At 60.6% G+C, this 18,031-nt stretch overlaps 1 protein-coding gene across 16 annotated transcripts in view; it reads left to right on the forward strand.

The window, feature by feature from the left end:
• The window catches only part of AUTS2 (activator of transcription and developmental regulator AUTS2), a 263,193-nt gene extending 245,662 nt beyond the window's left edge, over nt 1-17,531 (forward strand). For 2 of the 16 annotated variants that reach the window (XM_078611697.1, XM_078611713.1), the window contains 13 exons: nt 1,913-2,261; nt 2,736-3,058; nt 3,971-4,236; nt 5,000-5,047; nt 5,429-5,524; nt 6,608-6,679; nt 9,286-9,315; nt 9,640-9,711; nt 9,839-9,974; nt 10,730-10,807; nt 11,698-11,802; nt 12,747-12,936; nt 13,541-17,531. In XM_078611697.1, coding sequence (XP_078467823.1) covers nt 1,913-2,261; nt 2,736-3,058; nt 3,971-4,236; nt 5,000-5,047; nt 5,429-5,524; nt 6,608-6,679; nt 9,286-9,315; nt 9,640-9,711; nt 9,839-9,974; nt 10,730-10,807; nt 11,698-11,802; nt 12,747-12,936; nt 13,541-15,371 — 3,596 coding nt within the window. In that variant the 3' untranslated portion in view covers nt 15,372-17,531. The remainder of the gene's footprint in view (nt 1-1,912; nt 2,262-2,735; nt 3,059-3,970; nt 4,237-4,999; nt 5,048-5,428; nt 5,525-6,607; nt 6,680-9,285; nt 9,316-9,639; nt 9,712-9,838; nt 9,975-10,729; nt 10,808-11,697; nt 11,803-12,746; nt 12,937-13,540) is intronic. The other 14 variants (XM_078611701.1, XM_078611700.1, XM_078611702.1 and 11 more) reach the window with 14 other exon arrangements.
• The last annotated feature ends 500 nt before the right edge of the window (nt 17,532-18,031 follow it).

Below are 18,031 nucleotides of genomic sequence, written 5' to 3' on the forward strand. Positions count from 1 at the left end.
CGGAGCCTCCTCGAGAGGAACTGGGGTCCCGCGGTCACGGACCCGACCCGTGACCTCTCGACCGGCATTTTCCACGAGCTCTCGTTATTTTGTTCCGCTGTGAGGTCAGCGTCATTGGGGGGTGGCGCTGTGCCTCCGGGCCCCATGGAAGCCGGCGTGTGGATGTAGCGTGTGGATGTAGCTTCGCCGGCGTGCGGCTGTAGCTTTGCGTTGGTGTTTAGTGCAGACATTGGTGGTGGTCAGGCAGCCACTGTGGACTCGTGACAGTTGCTGAGCGCAGGCCCAAAAGCCCAAAACCTCAAGGTCACTCTTGCATTTGAGACTCATATCCTCGTCTCTTGAGTTCTCACCCGGCGGAGGAAGAGACACTTGAGGCTTGAACACGGGGCCCTCGCGCGCCTCATTTTCAGGATTTGTCCGTGCGCACGGCCTCTCCCCTCGTCGCGCCGCTCGCAACCTCCCCTCCGATTTGCATCCCGTTGCGTGCGACGCATCCTCCTCACGGGCGTCGCCACACCGCCACCGCCGATCTCCCAGCGGGGACGATAAAACCGCGCCTCTCTCTCGTATCTCTCTCGGCGCTGACGGCGCTCTCCTGCGCGCTTCCTCCGCGCGCTATCTACGTTCGCCCCGTATGTGTCCGCCCCTTATCTCGGGCGGCATTAGCGCGCGTGTGGCCCCGCCTGCTGTGAATGCCGGATTGACGGACGGGCTCGCGCGCGATTGCGGTGCCACGGCGGGATCGCCTGCCGCTCGCGGGGACCGCGTCGCCAGGGGCGGATGTCCGCAGGGGAACACTCTTCTGTCTGTGCCGTGCGATCGCACTCGCCAATACACCGCAGTCACTCGCTCGCCTGAGGTCAGTCGCCTCCTTATCACTCTTTTGCCACTACTACCATGGTTACTGTGCCCATGACCTTCATTTATTGATTCCTCCACCCATGTTGAGGTCAACCAGATACTCACTGTTTCGTCTCATCCCACACCGTGTTCAACTACCACGCTGCAGGTCACAACAACAACACACTCACTCACCACACTGCAGGTCACAACAACTCACTCACTCACCACACTGCAGGTCACAACAACTCACTCACTCACCACACTGCAGGTCACAACAACTCACTCACTCAACACACTGCAGGTCACAACAACTCACTCACTCACTCACCACACTGCAGGTCACAACAACACACTCACTCAACACACTGCAGGTCACAACAACAACACACTCACTCACCACACTGCAGGTCACAACAACAACACACTCACTCACCACACTGCAGGTCACAACAACTCACTCACTCAACACACTGCAGGTCACAACAACAACACACTCACTCACCACACTGCAGGTCACAACAACTCACTCACTCAACACACTGCAGGTCACAACAACTCACTCACTCAACACACTGCAGGTCACAACAACAACACACTCACTCACCACACTGCAGGTCACAACAACTCACTCACTCAACACACTGCAGGTCACAACAACTCACTCACTCACCACACTGCAGGTCACAACAACTCACTCACTCAACACACTGCAGGTCACAACAACAACTCACTCACTCACCACACTGCAGGTCACAACAACACACTCACTCAACACACTGCAGGTCACAACAACAACACACTCACTCACCACACTGCAGGTCACAACAACAACACACTCACTCACCACACTGCAGGTCACAACAACTCACTCACTCAACACACTGCAGGTCACAACAACTCACTCACTCACCACACTGCAGGTCACAACAACACACTCACTCACCACACAGCGGGTCACCTCACTTCGCTTTCTGCTTCTTCCCTCGCACTGCTCCATTTGAGAATTCGTTTAAAGTAAAAGTGCCCTTTTAATGTAGGCGTGTGCGTGCATGCGTGTTATCGTTCTCAGTGTCTGGCTTCAGCATTGCCGTGCTGACGGATGAGAAGACAGAAGCGGTAGCGGAGAGCGCCAGTCCGCCGCCCGTGTCCGGGCTAGAGAGGAGCCGGGAGAGGCACCGCGACGCGTCGGTCGGCCGCCACGCGGTGGTGCCGCCACCGCCGCCGCCGAGCAGCGCGGCCGCCCCTCGCTCCGCCGGCCGGCCCCCCGCCGCGTCGGCCACCGACCACCACCCCCGCAACGGCGCTGCCGGACAACCGCCGGCGACGCCCACGGCCGGGAGCCTCCCGCACGTCGCCCCCGCCCAGTCGCCCGCGGCGCCGACCGCCAACGGCCACCCCCACAACATCGCCGCCAGGAGGTGCGCCGCCCCCCCCTCCCCCAGCCACCCCTCCGACCCGCCGGGAACGCACGCCAACCAACTCCGCTGGGAGCCGGTGGCCGTGTGGAGCTCGGTGAGATGGGTTGAACCGTCACTGACCGGGCAAACGACATGAGGAGGCCGTAGCCTTGAGCCTGGGGTCAGGGGTTAGGAGACTTCTTGTGGTTTTTCTGGCCCAAAAAACCGCAGGAGGAATACCGGCACAGGCCTCGAGCACTCACTTCATAAAATAAATCACACGTTAAATCCACTACCCACAATCAAAACGCAATGGGCGTTGGGTCATGGTGATGGTTTATATAGGGGCTAGATAAATAACCGGACTATAGCCTTTCTTACATGTGTCTGAAAAGTACATTTTACACATCCCACGAGCCACGTGAATTTCTGGGAGTGCACGCAAGCCACCGTGTCGTGACGCAGCTGCCTTTGTCTCCCCGCCGCCGCGTGCAGGAGCGCGACGCCTCTGAAGAGCCCGGCCCAACCCACGCACCTCCCCCCCTACCACCGGTCTCCCCCCACGCCCACCATCCCCTACCACCCCTCCCCGGGGGCTCCTTCCCAGTCCCTCTCCTTCCCCGTCGGGGGCAGCCAGGCCGCCCCGCTACCCTACCCGGGGGTTCCCCTGCGCCCGCCGCCCTCCCTCCCCCCGCCTCACCCCCACCACGGCCACGGGATGTTTGTGCCGCCCCCACCGCCCAGCCTTCCTCCCCCTCCGCCGCTCACGTCCGGCAGCCTGCAAGTGTCCGCGCACCCGTCCTCCGCAGGCTACCAAGGTGCGTGCCGCTCACACGCACACGGGGCAGAGCCCCCCCCCCCCCGCCCTGCAGGCTCGACAGACTGCGGGGCAGGTGCCGTGCAGAGGGCGAGATGCGCCGTACACAGTGGGACACGTTGCGGTGGCGGCGCGCACACAGATGCACGCGCGTGCACCGGCTAGTACTCGTGCACACTCGCGCACACGCTCACAAAGACGAAGATGCCCTCTATAGTCTATAGAGACTGTTGGGGAAAGTGCTGTTAGCGAGCACCAATGAAGGCCGACACGGAACACCTATGAGGGGGCGTGTGTGGCTAGAATCCCGCATCCGTCCACCTTTGTCGCTGATGTTTATACACCGCACCAGGCATTCGTTAAGACTGAGTCGACCTAGTGGAAGCCCTGGACCGGTTCAGATATTCATCGCTTATGTTGGCTGTGAGCCGGAACCGAACTTAGGTCACTCAGTTCATAGAGCGGAGTGCTAACCGCTCCAGACCTGGCCACCCAGGCGTGCCGCCGCAGCCAGGGCTGACAGCGCTCGAACGTTTTCGGTGCGTGCCGGTGCGGCCGTGGTGGCCGTGGTTTTATTGGCAAGCGTTTGACCGACCGACGGACCGGCTGAGCCCGAAACACAACTCTCCTTACTACTTTGCCGTGAACTGCAGGCCACCCAGACCACGGCCAGGGGGCCCGCGTTTACGATCGCGACGATCTTGCGTCGACTCGGTTCGCGAAGCCGTCTCGCACGTCCTCGTGAAAGTCTCCCTACGTGAATCGCGTTTTTGTTTTGTTTGTTTTTGCTGTGGAGCGAGGGCAAACTCCCCGCGCGCGCCGAGACATCCGTTCATCCGGACGTCTCCGGGGTGGGCGCTGAGCGTTTGCAGATGTGATTCACCGCCACCCGCAACTCTTCTGTGTCCCGCAGACCCTCTGCTGCTGAGGCAGGAGCTGGACAGCCGCTTCCTGGCATCTCAGGCCAGCGGCGAGCGGGGGCCGGCGCTAGGCCCAGCCGCGCAGTACATGCGCGCCGAGTTCCACCAGCACCAGCATCAGCACCAGCATCAGCACCAGCACACGCACCAGCACACGCACCAGCACACGTTCACGCCCTACCCGCCCGGCCTGCCGCCCAGCCTCCTGCCCGCACCCGCGCCACCCCCGCCCCTGGTGGGTACCGCCGCCCCCAGAAACGTGAGAATGCACTTTGAACTTTTCTCCGTGTGTGCGCGTGTGCGCGACCAAGTAACTTGGAGCGTGTGTGCGTGCGTGCGCTCTGCGTGTCAAAGATGACATTGTTGTCCTGTTCTGAGTGGGCCATTTGTGGGCGCATAAATGGTCGACTTGACCTGCAGCTGTGTCGATGTTTATCCGGTATACCCGACATCACAGGAACGAGCCGTGTTCCCCACGCTGGCGTGCAGCCGGGCAGCTGCGTGAGCGCGACGTACACAGGCGACGCGCGCTGAGCGTGGAATACGCCACGTGCGTGCGTGCTCGCAGGAGCACGCAAAGCTGCGTCCCCGTGGGACACTGAGGCCATGCGCACAGTCGCGTGACGTGTCTTGAATCTAGTTTTCGTGGTTTGCATTGAGTCATGCATTCCACCTTGAGTGCTGCGGGTCGTTACGCTTCTAACTGGGCATACATTACGTACTGTGTAAGAGCATTACTTGGGCTAAAAGTGTTGGTTTTAGTGTGACTTATAAACTTTACAGCAAGGCATGTATGTTGCACACACATATATAACTGTATATAAATGGGTCATTAAACCTGCCACCACCCGACACGCGATCTAACCCAAAAATCCAGTATTATGGATGATATTGGGCGCGAAAACCTACGTGTTAAAATAACTGTATATCGCGTAACAGTATGTTAAATGGTACGAGATGCTATTGTCATTTTCCGTGGCAGTAGAAATGAGCAATCATGTTGGTGTTGTGTTTTCTCCTAGTTTGACAAATACGGTCCCCGATTAGAAAACCCCTTCTATCGACACAGCGTGAGTATCACCGCCACCACTACCACCGCACGCTCGCACCACCTGCTTGCCGCGCGGCTTCCTCTCCCGGCAGCTTTCGCTCACTGGCACGGGCAGTGACGAACGCTTTCGGCGCTCGCAAAAAACGAAACATTCCAAAAGCAATAAAGGACGCGTTAAATCGAGCGTAAATGTTATCGCGAATGTATCTGCGTTTTAGGCTGGCCGTGTTGAAATGCATCCATCGCAACACGGAATTAGATTTTAAAAATAGTTTTACAAACATTCCATCGTCGCGCCAGAGCCGCGATGACGGCGCCGCACGCGCCGGCGAGCTCACGAAAGCGTGAGCGCGCGTTTGGTCACCGCCGCTCACGGCCGCGCCCTTCCCTCCCCGCGCAGTTCTTTGGGCCCTACCACCCCGGCCTGCCCGGCCTGGCCCCCATCCTCCCCCCGGCCGGGCCCTTCTCCTCGCTGCAGGGCGCCTTCCAGCCCAAGGTGAGGCCCTGTGGCGGCGACGCCGCCGGCACACCTCCACGGAGGTTCGCCCGCGGCGTGGGGGGCACCGCGTCGTGGGGGGCACCGCGGCGTAGCTGGCCGGGGCATTGTGGGACGGGAGTTGCACCCCGCGCGGCGTGCCGGGTGCTGCTCGCCGTCGCTGCCGGGCCCGGCGACCTGCTGGTCGTCGATCGTTTAGATCGACTTCAAAGAGCACGCTCCAAATATCAGAATCAGAACCTTTATTTAGACTGGAGGAATCCGATGAGCTATGAAGCTCTTTTTCACGGATGTCCAATATAAATCCTCGCCCATAGAATCACCCTAAAATAATGTCACGACCTGGCACCCGGTAAACACGGCGTACGAAGGTCGTGGCCTGCTCAAGGATATTGTCTATATTTCACAAAATAGAATGTACTTGTAAATCATTGCTTGAATACGTCGTGTTGGGAAGGAAGATGCCACGCTGGTTGTTTTGTCAGTAACAACGCATGCCTCTCCCCGCGTCTTTGTCGGCTCCGGCTGCTCGTGTCGACGATTGTTTTGGTGAATGCCGATTTGAAAACTCCGTTGCCCAGCAGTTGTTCAGTCGGTCTTCTTTATTTAACCATTGGAGAAAATGAACCGTTGGGAGACCTAAAACAACATTGCCCCTTTTGATTACATCTAAGTCATTCAAAGCACGCTTTATATTTCAGAATGTTTTAAATCTTAACATACCTATCCTAAACTTAACAATAATTTAAAACTAATTTTAATTGGTGTGATCGTTTGTGACTAACTCGTTTACAGTTGAGCGCTGCGTCTATTCTCTGAGCTGCTCCCATCGAGGCTGTGCATGCGCTGGCCGTTGCAGCAGCGAGCGAGTGCGGTGCTGGCTCTCGCTGTTCTCCGCACGCGGCCGGAGCGATTGATGAACAATCATTGAGCGGACATTGATTAAAGCACTGGTCCTCGCGACTCCTTTGCCGCTGCTTTGCTGCTGTCGGTGCCGTTGACTGCTGAGGCCTGCGATAGGCCGAGTGGCGCTTGCCTGTCGCCGCGGTAACCTCCTCGCGTTGCCCCGCCCTTCCTTCCCAGAATTCCAGTGCAGTTGACGTAGCGGGCAGACCAGGGCCTGCGCCTCACTCCATGCTCCCCAAAGACCCCCGGGTAAACGCGCCGAGAAGGCTCCGAGCGTTCTGCTGTCGGGAGGGCCGGGGGTAGCGGCGCCGCGTCCCGGCCACGCTCGCCGGCGGAGCGTGCGGCGGGCGGTGCCGGCCGTGAGGCAGAGCCCCAGCGCAAGCAAAGCTGCTCCCTGTGCTTCGAATGAGATCAAAGCCAAAGCGAGCGAGGACAACGCAAACGAAGGCGTCCCATTCCCTATCGTCTGGTCTCATTGCACCACCGTAGGCTTCTGCAGAGAGGCGTTTCCTTTGTCCCTGCCGCTCCCTAAGGAATCCCAGTCTTTGTGTTCAGCAACTGCGCCACGTCCTCCTTGCCACCGTGCGGAGAGCGCAGAAAGCTTGAGCCACCCTATCTCGACACGGTGGCCGAGCGGCAGCTCGTTTGCCACTTGTTGCTGAGGTTCGTGGTTCGAATCCAGCGGCCGCCCTGATTAATACTGCGGTGTAATAACCGGAATATTACTACTACTACGTGCCGTCTGCTTCACAGTGGATGTTAAAGATCCTGTGACGTCATTCGCAAGAGTGGGCCGTTGTGTGCCGGCGTCAGGGTCCAAATTTGACAAATTCAGAAATTACACCGCAAATACTCAATTTGGATTCCACAGCAGCAATCATCACCCCAACTGGCAGCAGACTAATGCCCCGGGTGACTCCTCAAAATAAGACTCATCTGGTCTCTTGAGTTCTCACCTGGTTCGACAAAATCAACTCGAAACTTCCCCTCAAGGGATCCGCGGCAATCACAGATCCTTCCCGAGCCTCGTTCCGCCGAGCTGCTGAAAGAGACGCTGTCACGAGCGCCAGCTCCATTAAACGCATCACAAGGGCACAGACCCGGAGCCGGCCCCTACCGGCACCAAGGTCTCGGTTGGATCGTGCGCAGTAGATGACAATGCCTGGTGCCGCGAGTGCTCAAATCTGAAACGCGCAGAGCTGGGGACAGACTCGCAGCACAGGGAACACTTTGGGCACAGGTCAAATAGATCGCGGCTGCTGACGTAAGAGGCCGAAAGCGCCACGCGTTCAGGATTTTCAGAAACAACCTCTTGTGCCCGACGTCTTCCGTAGCTGATTATTTGGCGGTGCTCGGTGAGCGATCTCGGCTCGCTCGCTCTGGGCGAAGCGGCGTGACCACAACTGCACTGCAATGGCTGCCAGGAGGAGGAGGGCGTCGCGTGCCGACCGCCGCTTGCCGTGCCCTCTCGGGGGTCCCGTTCGCCGTTTCTAAAGCGCGCACCACCTGAGCATTTCCTGCACAGCGCTAACAGCTGCTTCCGCCCCCCCCCCCATCCCCCGTCCCCGTCTGGACGTTTTGTACAAAATAGCCTGGCCCGCGGGGCTCCACGATTCCTGGAAACATTTCTGAGTCGTTATTTCGCAGAACTTCCCCGACTCTTTAAGCGTCGGGCACAAATAGACGGCCTTGGGCGCCGCCACGGTGTTAATGAATGAGCCGCGGCCTGCCCAGCACGGATGCATAATTGACACCGCCGCACGTGGCCGTGAAAACCGTAGAGGCCGCAGTTTTGCCGCCGCTGTGCTCCGAAATTTCGACAATATTTCACATGGGCCCCGCGGCATTCGCCCATGACGTCCAGACTCTCCCTCCCTGCTAACATTGGCTAAGCCACCTCTCCACTGCCTGTCGGTAAACCCTCGCTCAGCGTGTTCCGTTGGCTCGCGCACGGCGCCTTGTGCCGTCCGCTGCACAGCCCCGAAGGCTGGGTCCGCTGCACCTGCAACACGCGGCCTGCTGGTCACGGTGACCTGTCTCCTGAGCGATTCGGAGCGCTCGTGCCACGCGACGCTCGTTGTGCCCATCAAGGGCGTCGGGTGGTGATTGCCCAATTGTGCTCGAGACAACTCGCGTCCTTCCCATATCTGTCCTTGCACACAAAAGAATAAGATAATATTTGTACACATCTCATCAGCCACTCGGCACCATTGGTTCAACATGAGCAAAACTTTGGACCAGTTTTCACATTCAGTGTCTCATCATTGGCAGAATCAGGCTTGCTTGAACCAATGCTTGTGAACTGCCTGATGTTGATTGGCAAGGACCCTCTCTGTTAGATGTGGTCCCAGGTATGGGAAGGAGGCACGTCGTCTGTTTATTCTGTTACGTATATTGACCACGACGACGGCGCAAATGCGGATCTGGTGCTGTATTTGTCGAGTCGATTTAATTTCTCGTTGGGGGAGTTTTGTCCACCATTGGAACCTCCTTTGCCAGTAGCAAAAATATGATAATTGGCTTTTTACCCTTTTATCTGGCAACAAAACTGACACCTTTTTTACAAGGAGTCATGTTTGCATTGACCACAATACCTGCAGTCGGAATGCAAACAAAAAACACAACTCTGATAATGTATAACGGAGTTTTGTCCCTCGTGCGCGCTGAGCGTGGTTACCCCGGCGTAGCCGCCCGTGGCGCGTCAGGAGCGAGCGGCGACCGCGAGCTCGGCACGAGCGCGCTCCGAGTCGCGGCTCCCCGCGGCGCGCGGCGACGCCGGGGGGACGGCGCAGACGCGGCGGTTGCGCTTTGCTTGACCACCGTGGTAACGATTTCCCCTTTCTGTTCCTCGACAGTTCACGGACCCATTCAGACTACCCTTGACCGTAAGTGCATCACTTCATTACCTGCTCGTTCATAAGCGCCCCGCGCGCACCGACACCGGCGTGCGCTTGTGGCGCTGCGCAAACACCCGCGGCAAGCAGGCGTCGTTATCGTCCCCGTTGAAGCATTTTAACCCTTTGGCACGGTGCGTGTGATCGATTGTCGGCCCTGCTCTCGATGTAAACGGGGCATTGTCCGCAGCGCGTTCCCTGTGTACCTGCGGTGCGGGGTTAAACACCGGGCTCGTTTTGAGCTGAGTGACTCGTGTGATGCACGCCGGGCGGAGTAATATCCGGCAATGGCGGTGGTTGTCTGTTGTTGCACAGAAGCCGGGGAAGTGGTGCGCGGCTCACGTGCGCGTGGCCTGGCAGATCTACTACCACCAGCAGAAGGTGAAGGTGAGTGTGTGCGCGTGTGTGAGCGTGTGTGCGAGTGCGGCGGCGGTGGTGGAGGGGGGTTGACGGTGGTTGTGCGGTGGCGAGGGAGCGGCGACGCCGTCCTCACGGGGGTCGTCTTCCCCTGCAGCAGATGCAGCTGGACCCGCACAAGCTGGACTTCGGGGGCAAGGCCGACCTACTCGGCCGCCCCCCCGTGCCCGGCCTCTTCCCGGGCTTTGCGCACCCCCACGAGCTGACGCGTCCCGCCACCCTCTTCTCGGCAGGTGTGTTACTGGGGGGGGGGTGGCGGGGGGGGGGGGGCTACGTGCTTCTCCTCTTACCGCCGAGCGTTGGGCGAGTGAATGGCTCCGAGTTATGAGCACGGAAAGTTGAGGGTAGCCGGGAGGTTGCGTTGGACTCGTGCACTGCGGGGAGCGCCCCGCAGCCCGCCCCGGAGCCCTGGCTTCAGATCACGCTACGCGTGAAGGACCAGGGCCCTGTTCAGGAGGCCTATGCGATGGACGGCAGAAATGTTTTTAAAACTCTGTGTGTGTGTTTGCGTGTTAATGCGTGTGCACGAGTGGCCGCGTGTATATGTTCGCATGTGAGTCCGTGTGTGCATGCGTATGTCTATCTGGGGAGCGGTAGTGTCGCGGTTAGCGCACTGCGCTATGAACCCGGCGACCCGGTTTCGATTCCCGCTCACTGCTAACACCAGTGACGATTATCTGAACTGGTCTTGGGCCTCCCCTAGGTCGACTCAGCCTCAAATGAGCACCTGGTGCGGTGTCTAAACATCGTCACTGGGGAGACAAAGGCGGTCGGGCGTGGTGCTGGCCACCCACCCCCTCGTGTACCGTTCCGGCCTTCATAGGTGCTCGCGAACAGCGCTTGCCCCTACGGTCTGTTTAGGCTATACGGGAGATCTTTGTATATTTATTTGATGTCTATTTGTCTGCGTGTGTACGTGTATCTGTCTGCGTGTGTACGTGTGTTCATGTGTTCACGCCTGTATGCGTGTGTGTGTGCGCGTCACCAGTGGCCGGGCCACCCCCCACGCAGTGCATGCCCGGGCCCCCCACTCATCACGGCAGCTTCCTCAACCCGGCCGCCCTCGGTACGTCCTCGCGTTTCCACAGTGAGCAGCAGCAGCACGGTTCCTCTCAAACGTGCATTGCCTCCCTCGCTTCCTAAGATCACGTTCCATGCCAAGGGACGCACGCAGTGGTGGCGGGGTTGTTGCAATGGGGGGGGTCGACGCTGTAGGGGTCGTGAGGGCGTGGTGCGTTGCGTGCGTGGCGCACGAGCGTAGAGAGCCGGCATCTTTGCCGCGAGCATCTCGGCCTCTGACCCTGTGTCGCCTCCGACCAAGTAACCCTGACCGTGCCCCGAACTTGTCACATCTCGGAAGCTAAGCAGGGCTGAGTCTCTTGTCAGTTCGCATGCGGAAAGACTTGCTTGGGAATACCAGACGTTATAGGCTCGAGATGGCAGCATCGTAATAGATTGTCACGTCTGTATTGAGCGGAGCTGCGAGTGTTATTGTCCCCTCGTATGGATGCGTGGGTATTCTCCAGGTACTGTGTTTTCATCCCACGGGAAGCCAAACATTTATTCATGGGATCGGCCAAACATCCCAGTGTAGCGGGACCTTCCTGAAAGTGAGCCTCGAGACTCGGCGAGGCTTTCCTGGGTAAACGAGCGGCACTATTCGGAGCCGCCCAGTGGTTCCTGGTGGCCAGGGGGCTGGAGGCCCAGGGCAGAACGCCACGTGAAGGCCCCCTTATTCGCTGATTTGCGACAAAAAAACGTGGGCCCATTGTGGGGGCGGCCACCCTTCTGTGTGAGGCCACCCCGGGGAAAATTGCCCCCTTTGCTCTGCCACCCTGCACGGCCCTGGCACTGTAAGCACCATTATTATTATTACTACTACTTTGAGTTTCAATGCTAAACTCGAGGTGTAACTCTTCTTCTTCTGCTGCTGCTGCTGCTGCGTTGTCTTTACAGACCCCTTCAGTCGGCCCAGTAGCTTTGGAGGTCTCTGCTCGCTCGGCACCAATGCGTTTGGCGGCCTCGGCAACCCCGCGCTCAGTAAGCGCCTCCCCGTGGCAGGTTGAACTCCCGCATTCTCTTGTCTCAAAGCTGCGTGGGGGGGGCGGGGGTGGAGGGGGGGGGTGTGTGGGGTGGAGGGGGGGGGTGTGGGGTGGAGGGGGGGGGGGTGGAGGGGGGGGGGCTCGCGGTTAAACCCCTCGGCGGTCGTGGAGTGGAAGCAAATGGCTCCCCATCTGTTTCCGTTGGGGAGGAGGAGGGTCGTCCGGGAGTAGGGGGGGGGGGGGGAGCTCGGGGTTCGCGTGCCGAGCGCGCGCTGCGCCACTCGTGCAGATGCGCTCCGGCGGTTCTCTCGTCTTTCTCGTCGCTCCGGACGCGACCGTCGAGCTCCGATGAGTCGGCGCACGATACGTGCATGGACTCGTGCGGATAAGAATTGCTCAGTTGGGGCTGCACGCTGCAATCGTCACCCCACCCCCCCCTCGTTCTGGCAGAGTAAAGCCCACTTGCAGGCAGGCGCCGAGTCACGGTGCGGCGTACAGGAACATCTGCCACTGGGGGGGTGGGGGGGGCCCGGGGGGGTACCCCGTTTCAATGTTCGAAATGCGACGTGAAGGCCCTTTGAGTTGCTGAGACTCTTGATCAAGCGCCGTACGCATGCCAAGATGATCAACATTGCAGTGTTTACCGTTTGTGAATATTGTACGAGCATTATAGGCTTTGTTTGACAAGGCTTCTACGCGTAACAGAAGCGGTTGTTGCCAGCCTCAGTCTTTGCTCAGCTGGAGCAAATAGAAATCGGAGCTAAATGCTCCGTTGCCATCCGTGTTTTTCGCGTTATTGCCTTTGTCACTTTGGCGGCTCGTGGGTCGCCCTTTGAAACGAGACTCTACCCCGGCCTCTTGAGCCCTCACCTGGCCAAACAAACTTGAAAGGCGACCCGTGGGAGCGCGCCGCGCCGCGGGCCGGAGGTGAAGCGTGGGCGCCGCTGCGCGTTGTTGTTGCAGCCTCGAACGGGGTGTACGGACAGAAGGAGGCCCTTGGCGTCCCCGCCATGGGTGGCTCCCAGGACCCGTGGAACCGCCTCCACCGCACGCCGCCCTCCTTCCCCACGCCGCCGCCGTGGCCCAAGCCGCCCGCCGACCCCGAGCGGAGCAGCGCGCCGGCCGGGCCCAGCGAACACCGCGACCGCTCCACGTGAGGCGACCGCTCCCCCACGGCCGGGCCCGGCACGTCCCAACCTGGGCCCAGATACAACCCTGGCCGTATCCTTAGTTGTGGAACCTAGTCATAGCTGAAGCTGTAGCCCCGACCATAGCTATACCTACAGTTGAATACCGAGGTATGACTGTTGCCATTGTCCTAACAACCATTACTCTAGGCTTGACAAATATGATCCTAGCCTTTGTCCCGACCCATACGAACCTGACTGGAGTCCTCGCGCTCGCTCCTCTAAACGCTTGGGCTGAGAGCCGACTCGTAAGATCTGCCGCACCGCGATCGCAGCAGTTGGTGCTCGTTGTCACGCGCTCGCTATGAGCAACGTCCACGGGCTAGCGCTGTCCACTGGCATTGCTGTACATGCTCGCTCATGAACGACGTGATGCTAATGACCCCGTTCCTACATCCGGAGGTAATTTTTCATGAAATAATTTACCTCCAGTTAAACTAAAAGCCCAAATTGCCTGCTCCATGAAATAGCGGGAAACGTGCTGTTGTGCATCGTGGGTTCTTCTCTACGGAAGCCGACTAGCGGCGCGTGCGGTGCGATGATTGCGATCGTGCGGTGATCTCTCGGCAGAGCGGAGCACAGCAAATCGCGGCACTGCAGCTCCTCCTCGTCTCCCGCGGCGACAACGACAACGTCGACGCCTGGCCATGGCGCGAGCCGAGGGCCGGGTCCCGCCGAGCCGGAGCGACCGCGCGCCGACTCCCGTGAGCGGCCCGCGGAGCGGGATCGTGCGGCCGAGCGGGCGCACGCCGACTCGCGGGACAAGGACCGGGGCGCCGTCGAGAGGGACGATCGCTCGGTCGAGCGCCAGCCGGCAGCCGACGCCCGCGGAGGCGGCGGCGACAGGGACCGCACGGCGGAGCGCGAGCCGCCGGGTGCGGAGAGGAAGGACGACGACCGGGCCCGGGACTTCACCTTCCCCGGCAAGCAGCAGGCGAGCCACGAGCGCAGGGCGCACGCCGACGACTACGGCAAGGCCGCGTCGGCGCGACGGCAGAGCGGCGGCGGTGGAGACGACGTCCGGCCCGGGAGCACCGACAGGAGGCCGAGTGCGGAGGAGCACGCGCGGTCGGGGAACGCGGAGCAGAGAAAAGCCCCGGAGGATCACGGACGGCCCGGCAGCCGCGACCGGTGGCTGAGCCTGGAGGACTATGGCAAGTCGGGCAGCCTCGACCGGAGACTTAACCCAGAGGAGCTCGCCAAGAGCGGCGGGCTGGACCTGCGCGGCGTGCCGGCGGATGGAAGGGGCGGCTCCTCGCCCTTTCCGCGGCTCCTCACGGCCGACGAGAGCCGGCAGCTGAGAGAGGCGGAGAGACGGGCGGAGGGCTCCGCCCGGGAGATGGAGCGCCGTGGGGAGCAGCCGAGGAAGCCCGGCGATGTGCGCGTGAAGGAGGAGCGCAAGGAGGAGAGCGACGTGGTGCTGGTGCGCTCTGAACCCATGCAGCAGCAGCAGCAGCATCAGCACCAGCACCAGCACCACCAACCTCAACCGCATCCGCAGCAACTCCACACCCGGTCAAGTGACAACTCCCACCTGTCGGCCCCCATGCACGCGTTCCCGCCGCCGCCGCACGGCATGGAGATTTACCCGCTCGGCCTCAACGGCATGGCCGGCCTGGAGCGCGGGCGGATGGTCTCGGCCGCGGCAACCAACCCTTACCTGGGCCTGTCTCACCTGGCCGGGCGGGACCGCTACCCGCTGTGGGACGGCATCCGCCACCCGTTCCGCGACCACTACGCCGCGGCCATGGACCACCGCAAGGAGATGCTGGGCCGAGACTTTGTGGCGATGCAGCGCTACGCCAACATGCAGGCCATGTATGACCAGAGCCGCGCGTACCGCGACCGCGAGCCGCACGACTACGGCCGCGAGCAGGCCATCGCGAGCGGCCTCCTGTTGGACCCGCGCCGGCTGGCGAGCGACGAGCGCGAGCGCCTCCACTCGCTGGAGCTGGAGCGCTCGCGCATGCACCCGGCCGTCTCTTCCGCCGCCTCCTCCGCCATGCTGCTCGACGCGCAGTTGCACACGTCGCTGGCCGGGGCGTCGCTGCTTCCCGCCGGCTTCCCTGGGCTGCACTACCCACGCCTCCTGGGGCCCCACCTCCACCCCGGCTCCATGCACCCGTCCCTGCACCCCCCCCACCACGGCCACGCGCCCCCCTCCTCCCACCCGCACGCTCACGTGGGCCACGGGCACCACAACGGGGCGCTCGCCAAGACCCCGCCCGCGGGGCCCCCCGCCACGAGCGGCCCTCCGCCGCTCATCCCAGCCTCGGCCCGAGCGCCGTCGCCGCGCCGCTCCACGCCGCTCACGCCGGTCACGCCGCTGTCGGCGGCGCCGGGCGATGCGCGTGACCGCTCCCCGACGCCGCGCGGCAGCCGCGAGGTGGAGGCTCGGTAACCCCCGGCCTCTCCCGGAGCTCGCCGAGCGTGGGACCCGCGCGCGCGTCTCCGTGCCGGCGTCTCGCGGAGCGAGTGGCGTTCGCGTGGAGGCGTCGCAGCGGAGCGCAGCCTCCGCTGCTGCTGGTTGCGCACGCGCGGTGCGCCGAACCGACGCTTGGCAAGGTGGAGCGGGGGAGTAGGGGCCGGACTTGCAAGTTCAACTCGGCCTTCGCGTTTTAGCTGCCGAAACGAGCCTCGGCGTTTGGCAGACAGCGGAGGTTTGCACGGCCGGCCGCTCTGCCAAGCGTCGTCGTCTTTGTCCACGATTCCCCGGACCCTCTCCGTAGAGGGACCGACGACGTCTGGGCTGTGCTTAACGCGAAGGCTCCACGTCAACTCGCCAACACGCAGCACTTAGTTCCAGTCTCCATAGCGGCCCGGGTTCTGATTGTGCAACTAACGGCGGTCGGAGCGAATTCTCGAACGAGTGCGACGTCTCGACACAGTGCAGCCACGACCTCCTTTTCGCAAGAGCTCCCCGTTGTCGCTCGCGTTTCAAGTCGGGTGGTTTTTGTGCCGCCGTCCCGGCACAGGGTTTGTCGTGGTCCCTGCTCTCTACAGAGTCCCCCTCGTCCGCAGCAGCAAACTCCTTCGCCGGTGTCCGTGACCCGCCAGCGGCCGGAGGCACCCGGTCGCGGAGGAGACACCCGGACGCAGGGCGGACGCAGGGCGGACGCAGGGTGCCACTGCCACGTGTAAATAAATAAATAACGACCCTGCCCTTCCGCCGCAGCAGGAACGGCGTCAAGAGCACGGGCAGATTCAATATACGTGCATACGTAGGTGACAGAAGTCTATATTACAGTACCTATTTAAAGTGTGATGCAGTATGAATACAACTTTGATGTCTAACGCTGTATAATTTTAATTGTTTTGTAGAATTTTGGAAGGTAGGGCCATGGGAGCCAGGCAAAGCCAAAGTGGGCCCGGCCTCGTCGCCGGCTCCTCGCGTGTTCCGCGTCACGCGAGGGTTTGCCGTTGCGTCACGCGAGGGGAATTTTTAACCCCCGGGGTTCCCTAAAGGCCGTGTATAAAGGTGTACATAGCTGCCGGTGTGCAGACCGCGTCGCGCCGACGACTGCGCGTGCGGTCAATCGAGCGTGCGGTCAATCGAGCGATTATCCCATCCATATCCGATTTAGATCCCCCGATTAGCGAGGCCGCGCAGACCTCTCGCGTCGCGCCGCCGCTCGGCAGGACGACGTTGGCGCCCTCGCTTCGATCGCTCTGCGCGTCCAGACTGTTTGCGAACGCGCGTCGTGTTATTTTTTTTTAGACCGCGCCATTTAACCGGCTGCTGCGACGGCCGCTTCCTTGGCCTTGGCCTCGACCGCCGGGGGTGGGGGGGCGGCCGCTCGGGCGAACGGGGAGCGCCGGGGGTGGCGCGCCGTGGCGGCTCTCAGACACGCTGCTCCGGGGCCGGCTCGGAGACCATGCCTTTTCCGTTTCAAACAAACTTGCCTGCCTTCAAAACCTTAACTCTGTGTGTACGGGGATAGCACAAACAGCCGCCGTTATCCGTCACGCCAAAAAAGACCCGGTGTCGTCGGAAGAGACCGACGAGTTACCCCGCAACCGTCCGGCGCGAACGTCGACGAGTTCCGCGAGCGACCGCGTTTTTCGGCGACGTTGACGAGAATCGTTTCGAGAGGGAGACGGGAAGCCGTTTCTCCCGTGTTAAACTGCCATTGCATCACACAATCTGGGAACGTGTACATATGTTTTATAGCTGCTGGAGTGCGGGGACAGCGTTAGCCGTGCGGGTGACACAAATTAAATTTGTAATTTTTATATTCCGTGCCCGATGTGTACAGACTAGAGGGGCAGGGGCTGGGGGGGGAAGGGGGGGGGGCCTCGCGGACGCGTTATTTATGAGTCGGTCGGCAGGTGGTCTTGTCCGTCCCGTGATTATATAATCAAAAAAAGCTTTGCGGTTTTTGTGGTGCCATGTTCCGTTCTATTTGTATGAGCAGCCTGTTGATACACACAATGTTTTATGTAATTATTACGTTGTTTGGCCCCGTTCGCCGCGTACAATTACGTTTCCTGGCCACCGTTTTCCTCGTGCTATTTCATACGAGATGAAGTACGGCCGAGAATAAAGCCACGTGGCTCCTGACGTCCGTGTTGCTGTGTTGAGTGTTGCCGCGGCCGAATTAAAACATTTCACCTGGACAGTCCCTGGAGGCAGAACGTCTCGCTTGCGAGGGGGGGGGGGGAGTCCAGGGACTCGTGCGTAGCGGACACGTAACACTACCTGAACAAACACTGCGCCTCCTTAGCAGATTTCACCGTGAACATCGCACCCGAGGAATCGCGTCGAAGGCACTCAACGTGGAGGTGGAATATCCACCCATTGCTTTCCGTCAATATAAACCTCATGAACCCGCATCCACTTTGTTTACCTTTTGTAGATTGGCACACGCTGTTAGAGAGTTCCATTCTCACAACGTTGACGGTAGAAGATGGGACTGAGCCATGCACAAGTCCGAAAGAGAACGTGGCAGGTGGGTGTTGTGGACAGGATTAGGTAAACACGGCGGCGCCGGGTGGGACGTCCGTGCAGGATGAGGGAGCGCCATTGCCGAGACCGGTATTGGAGCGGACGTCAAGATGTCA

Source organism: Lampetra planeri, chromosome 37, assembly GCF_965212315.1.
Source record: "Lampetra planeri chromosome 37, kcLamPlan1.2.h2, whole genome shotgun sequence".
In the NCBI taxonomy this organism is placed as follows: Eukaryota; Metazoa; Chordata; class Hyperoartia; order Petromyzontiformes; family Petromyzontidae; genus Lampetra; species Lampetra planeri.